Source organism: Toxorhynchites rutilus, chromosome 2 (assembly GCF_029784135.1).
Source record: "Toxorhynchites rutilus septentrionalis strain SRP chromosome 2, ASM2978413v1, whole genome shotgun sequence".
Lineage (NCBI taxonomy): Eukaryota > Metazoa > Arthropoda > Insecta > Diptera > Culicidae > Toxorhynchites > Toxorhynchites rutilus.
Window position 1 is genome coordinate 168,012,736 of NC_073745.1, and position 6,183 is coordinate 168,018,918.

Genomic DNA, 6,183 nt, shown 5'->3' on the forward strand with positions numbered 1-6,183 from the left:
TCGCCATAGAAGACATCGTCAGCAGAATCCGGAGAACCAGATGCAACACGACACAACATGAACGGGAACCAACCAAGATTGAATTATGCTGACTTAGAATGATTTTCATTGAATTTTTCTAAGATTAGAACTGATTCTAGGCATGCCGATTCGAAAGAGGTTATTGCAATTTAAAATCGTTGTAGGTAGCGACACCACGAATAACATTAAATAAATCCTTCGTTTGGCATTTGATGTGACGGAGCTGTTGCAAACATTGACTGCATGTGTGAATTGGTGGAGACGTTGACGGAACGTAGACGTTCTTTTCCGTAACGTTCTATGTGAATCGTCCATTAATCACTTTATTTCTTCTGGATCCGAAACGACACGGCATACAAAACAAGACTGTCTGTTAACGAACATAAACAACTAATTTTAATGCAAGTACCGTACGTTGTAATTGTACAAAAACCGCGTGATCCATAGCAAGGTGAATTTTGCAGTGCAAGTTGCATTGTTGAAAATGGAGAACTTCACTGTTACTAATTACTGGAATTACGAAGGCGATAAACGGTGCTTTGCACAGCTAAAAAGCTTTGGGTTTCACGTGAGAAAAAATAGAATCGGTATGGTTGGAAACTTGTGGCATCGATCATATGAACATATGTTCGGAACATTTCCAGGAACAAGATTACCCAGCAAACACTAAATCATTAGAATAGTCATAATTATACACTATATATACGCGAAACTGAAGCCGATATACGTATATGTCATATTTTATACGCATATAAAGTGTATAGCAATATACGATGCTTTTTGCACTGATATGCGATTTGACCCAACAATGCTATAAGAGGGGATTAGAATGAAAGGGGTGTAAGTGATTTGATCGATTTCTCTACATCGATTCTCTCTTTCGGTCATAACATAGCTGCAAATATATTCCCAGCTATATTTAACAATTTGGAAGATAGGTCAGAACCCCATCTATCGGATTCAATAGAAAACTTAAATTGGAACGTATTCAATAATACTTTGTACATCGCGATGCACGTGAGATTGTATGATTTATACACCATAGGTGGTGTAAAAAAAACAAACTTTTATTTACCGAACTTTGGATTATAAAGTCAACATAGATACTAACTCTAGTTCTCTGTCGCTAAGCCTTTTATAACTATCAATTTCTAAGTCAGCATAATTCAATCTTGGTTGGTTCCCGTTCATGATGTGTCGTGTTGCATCTGGTTCTCCGGATTCTGCAGACGATGTCTTCTATGGCGATAGCACTGGAATTTGTTTTGGCATCATACAGTTCGTTGGAAATGTTTACATGATGACTGCGTGGCACGATGATTATCTGACCTTGATGTGTAGTGTGGATTGTTGTGCTGCTGGGCTGGTTTCCGTACATAACTTCCCCCGTCTTAGATTGAACCGTCCCGGTTCAACATGTTATGACAAGGTTTCGGCTCCCGTTAACATGTTTGGGTTGATGGTTATTACCGAACGAATTCATCTCGTTTCTTTGACTATGAACCAAATTATTATTGATACAATTACTGACAACATTATAATTGTTCCAAATGTGATAGTCCGACTTTTCTGCGTCATTTTTTCAATATGTTCCAATCTGTGGCGGTTTATATATATATATATATATATATATATATATATATATATATATATTTATATATATATATATATATATATATATATATATATATATATACACTGGAGTCGCTTTTTACGCGGGGGATACGTGCCGCGTAAACGAAAACCGCGTAAAAAAAAACCGCGTAAATTCCAAAATCCGCGTAAAAAAAAACCGCGTAAATTCCAAAATCCGCGTAAAAATAAACCACCCTAAATTTTAAAATACACGTAAAAAACTAATAGTCAGTGAATTATTGATATAAAATGCAACCCATATTCAAACAAATTGCATATTGTGTGCATATATTGCGTGACACAAGGCTTCACGAAGGTAGCTCCTTGGCCGATTGCATGTAAATACCTGTTTAACCGTTTGAGTGCGGAGAAGCGCGATAGCGCTCCTCTTGTTTCTGCGGGGAGCACCTTTAAACATAGGATTTTGTCTTTCTGGAACATGTTGGGGGTACAGATTGAAAATGTCCAGATTCTACCGCTTATTGCTCATCCATTTTTCGATGGATTTAACACGTTAAGCCCCGATTTTTTCGTGCTCTGCTTCCCATTCAGCGCGCATCAAGAGCGTTTGAACAATATAAGTGTCGGTCCCAGCTCCCGAAGATACTTATTGTATAAATAAAAAACAGTCAGAGATTCAACTAGAAAGTAGTTACAAGTAGGTTTTTACGCATTTTATGCCTGTTTTATCTTTGAATTATCTGTAAATCGCTACAAGTTGTTGTTCCGTCCAACGTGCAACAACCGAGTGGTAAGTAAAGAGCTGTTTGGTTAGGTGGCATGACCAAAATACGTAGAAGCATATTTTAACCCTGCCTCAAATTACTATTTTAACAACAAATTTCAAATGTAAGAGTATACAAACTGTTTCTACAGTATCTTATATATGTATTGGCTACATTGAATTGTTCTAAAAGCATACCTATCTGTTATATGGTCGGTGTTAAGTCAGACCGGGCCATGTGACATTTTTATGATTTCGAGAAAACGAACATAAAGTTTAATGCTCTGCAATTTACAAAGCATTTAATTTTTTCGTTCAATATTGTTCTCAGAAGTTTGAGCTACTCTCTGCCAATACTGTGATGTATGATAGTTGTAAAAAAACATCAAGTATCATGCCAAAAAAGGCTGTTATTTGGCTGCCTATACGTACAAAGTCCGCTCTGACTGAACTAAATGATGTATTTTTTGAGAGTTGGTTCACTATGACTGAACAATTCCGAACAGTATTCGTCAATATATCGTCAAATTTGAACTCATTGTCATCGTTACAGCCTAAATCGCACTCTGAAATAGTATATTTTGCGATCATTCACACTGCATTTTTCACTGATCCGTTCAGTCGGAGTGAACCAATTTTATTTTTATGCAGTCGGGCACAGCGTGTGTTGGTGATGGCTAGCTCATAGTTGCGCTGTGGGAGGGGTACTCGTGGTTTGTGGGGTCGTGTGCAAATTATGTGTGCTGCTAGATGCTGTCGCTTCAGTTCGTTCGGTGTGGAACTGAACACATATAAAAGGACGAAATCGCATTAAGAAGTTATTCGTGATTTAACCTTGCAGTGAAAGTTAAAGTGAAAGTGCAGTTCCTGAACCGTGGTGGTTGTAGAGTCTAGCCAGTTTGTGTTCGGTCGAGTTCGGCCAGTTCCCAGCGAGTTACCCAACCTTGGGGGTAATCGTGTGCAGTTCCGCTTTTCGACAGTTAGCTGAAGACGTCAGCAGTATTCAAAATTTTTGATTAAAGGCATACTCTAAAATGGCTTCGCAAAAAACCGCCTTCAAAAAAAACAGATCAAGAGTGTCTCTTTCTTTGGAAATGAAGCTCAATATTTTGGATGCCCTTCAAGATGGGAAATCTGTTGCAAACGTCGGCAGGAATTTAAAAATCAACGAATCGACTGTGCGTACAATTAAAAAGAATCAAGATAGCATCAGACAGACAGCAGCTCAGGGCACTATCTATGCAACAAAATCCTCATCATATACACGAGATCCATTGATGGTCAAGATGGAAAAGGCACTTCATATGTGGATCGAAGATCACGCGCAGAAGAAAATACCCTTGGATCAGGAATTAATAAGGGAGAAAGCTTTGAGCCTTTACCTTTGGTTAGAGAAGAATGAGCCGTCTTCAAGTAAAAAGAAAGACTTTACCGCGAGTAAGGGATGGTTTTATAACTTTATACGTAGTAATTCCATTCGCAACGTTAAAATCAAGGGTGAATCCGCATCGGCCGATGTTTCGGCTGCAAATAGTTTTCCTCCAAAGCTCGCTAAGATCATAAAAGAAGGTGCGCATCATGGTGACCAAGTGTTCAATGGAGATGAAACGGGTCTTTTTTGGAAAAGAATGCCGTCTCGTACCTACATTACGCAGCAGGAGCAATATGCCAGTGGTTTCAAAGCGGCCAAAGACAGGGTTACCCTGTTATTTTGCAGTAATGCTTCAGGCGACCTTATGTTGAAACCGCTATTGATCAATCGTGCTATGACGCCCCGCTCGTTGAAGGGGGCTGATTTCAACAAACTGCCAGTGCACTGGAAAGCTAACACTAAAGCGTGGGTCACAAAAGCCGTTTTTGAGGAATGGTTTTACGATATGTTTATTCCGGAAGTGAAAACATACTTGGAAGGAAAAGGTTTGGAGTTCCACGTGCTTTTGATTTTGGATAACGCTCCAGGACACCTAGTTATCAAGCACCCAAACGTTCAAGTTGTGTTTCTTCCACCGAATACAACTTCTTTGTTACAGCCTCAAGATCAAGGAATAATTGCTGCTTTCAAGAAGTTGTACATTAAACAATGTCTTCGGTACATCCTCGAAAAGCTTGAAAGCGATGAAACGATGACGGTAATTCAAGCGTGGAAAGAATTTAAGATAAGAGACGCTCTGACGTTCATAGGAAAGGCTCTGTCTTCTATGAAATCTAAAACATTGAATTCGTGCTGGAAGCCACTATGGCCAGAATGCGTGAAAGCTGGTTCAACAGACCCTTCAAATGTGGAAGAATCAGAAATTCTCATTCTGGCACATGCAATTGGAGGGAAAGGATTCAAAGATATGGATAGTAGAGACGTTGAAGAGCTTCTTGAAGACACCGAAATTGAAGATGATGAACTGATGCAGAGTTTAGTCACATCGGAGCCTTTAGAGGACGATGAAGACCGGGATATCAAGCCATGTGATATCGAAGACGGGAATAAATTAGCGGATACCCTCGTAAAACATTTTATGGAAAAGGATCCTTGTGTTGAGAGAGCCGTTTCATTTCGGAATGATTTGAAACTGTGTATGCTTCGCTACAATAGATTGAACGAAAAAACACAGCCAACAGTTATCGATGAAGGTAGTGACATTGATGTTTAAAGTGAAAAGTATTTTAATAATATCTTTACAGATGACGAGGATTTCAGCTTACCATTGGAACGCAGACGATCTCGTCCGATTTCTTCGGATGAGGAAGATATCGCCACATCATCTAACCGCAAACATCCACGTGTTGCTAATGATAGTGATTAGATCAATAAAAGAAATTCTTTTTTCCACTTGACTACAATAAAATTGATTTATGAATACATTGGTAAAAATATCATGGTAAAAAACTAAAAATATGTTTAATTAAATTTGTCTAAATTCCGAAAACATTTGTTTGTATTGTAATTTTTTCAAATTGCAAAAATGCAATTTGAAAAAATTACTTTCGAACTACTGGACCGATTCACATGATCGATATATCAAATTAAAGCCAATTAGCTAGTCTTTCTTGAAAAAATGTTATACTAGCAAAACAGTTGGATTTTGTTTTCGTAATTATTGATTGTATTTGTTTGCTTATAGTTTACATGATCCAAGGACGGTATATTTTTTTATGTTTCTTGAAAGTTCTGGTTTTTCCACACAAGATAATCGAAAATCAGAAATGTGATTTTTATCGTTTTCGAGTTATGAGTTTGCCGATGGTCCGAAAAATCAGATTTTTCTCTTTTTCTATAAATAACTTTTTTCTAGAAAGAAGAAGCTTTCAAGAAAAAAATATTTAAAATATAGTGCCCTTGGTCACGCAACCATATAAACTATAAAAAACAAGTACAATCAATAGTTACGAAAACTTGGCAAAATTGGTTGTACTGTTCGAAAAATGAGAAAAAATGTTACTCTATGTTTCTATATTTTGTATTTTATATGAAACATCTAAATTGGTAAATTTTATCAACAATTAGAGCGACAAAAACTCTAAAGTTTTTAATTTGTTATTAATTTTATCAAAAAAAAAAATGCATAATAAACTTGATTGTTTCTTGAAATTTAATTGAAGCTTTCTGAACGCTCTATAATTTGTTCTTCGACATCTAGCTCCTATATTTTCTTATTCCGCAGCAATATCATTTTAAACAATTCCTGGTGAGTCTTCAATTAGAATTTCCTAATTACCACGGTTTTTACTCCATTGTACTTATAATATCCAATAAACTTTCACCTTAACTTTGAAATATTACTTTTTTTCTTTCTTGAAAAAAGGCTATT

General features: G+C 36.9%; 1 protein-coding gene across 1 annotated transcript; it reads left to right on the plus strand.

Moving 5' to 3' along the window:
• The first annotated feature begins 1,779 nt into the window (after positions 1-1,779).
• On the plus strand, positions 1,780-5,352 carry LOC129771125 (tigger transposable element-derived protein 1-like). The gene is made up of 2 exons (XM_055774488.1): positions 1,780-5,005; positions 5,057-5,352. The coding sequence occupies exons 1-2, from the start codon at positions 3,415-3,417 to the stop codon at positions 5,176-5,178; spliced, it is 1,713 nt and encodes a 570-aa protein (XP_055630463.1). The 5' UTR covers positions 1,780-3,414; the 3' UTR covers positions 5,179-5,352.
• Positions 5,353-6,183: the final 831 nt, after the last annotated feature.

Coding starts and splice junctions, on each gene's coding strand:
- LOC129771125 (XM_055774488.1), top strand. CDS start 3,415: ATGGCTTCGCAAAAAACCGCCTTCAAAAAAAACAGATCAAGAGTGTCT. Junction 5,006..5,056: donor GCCAACAGTTATCGATGAAG/GTAGTGACATTG, acceptor ATATCTTTACAG/ATGACGAGGATTTCAGCTTA.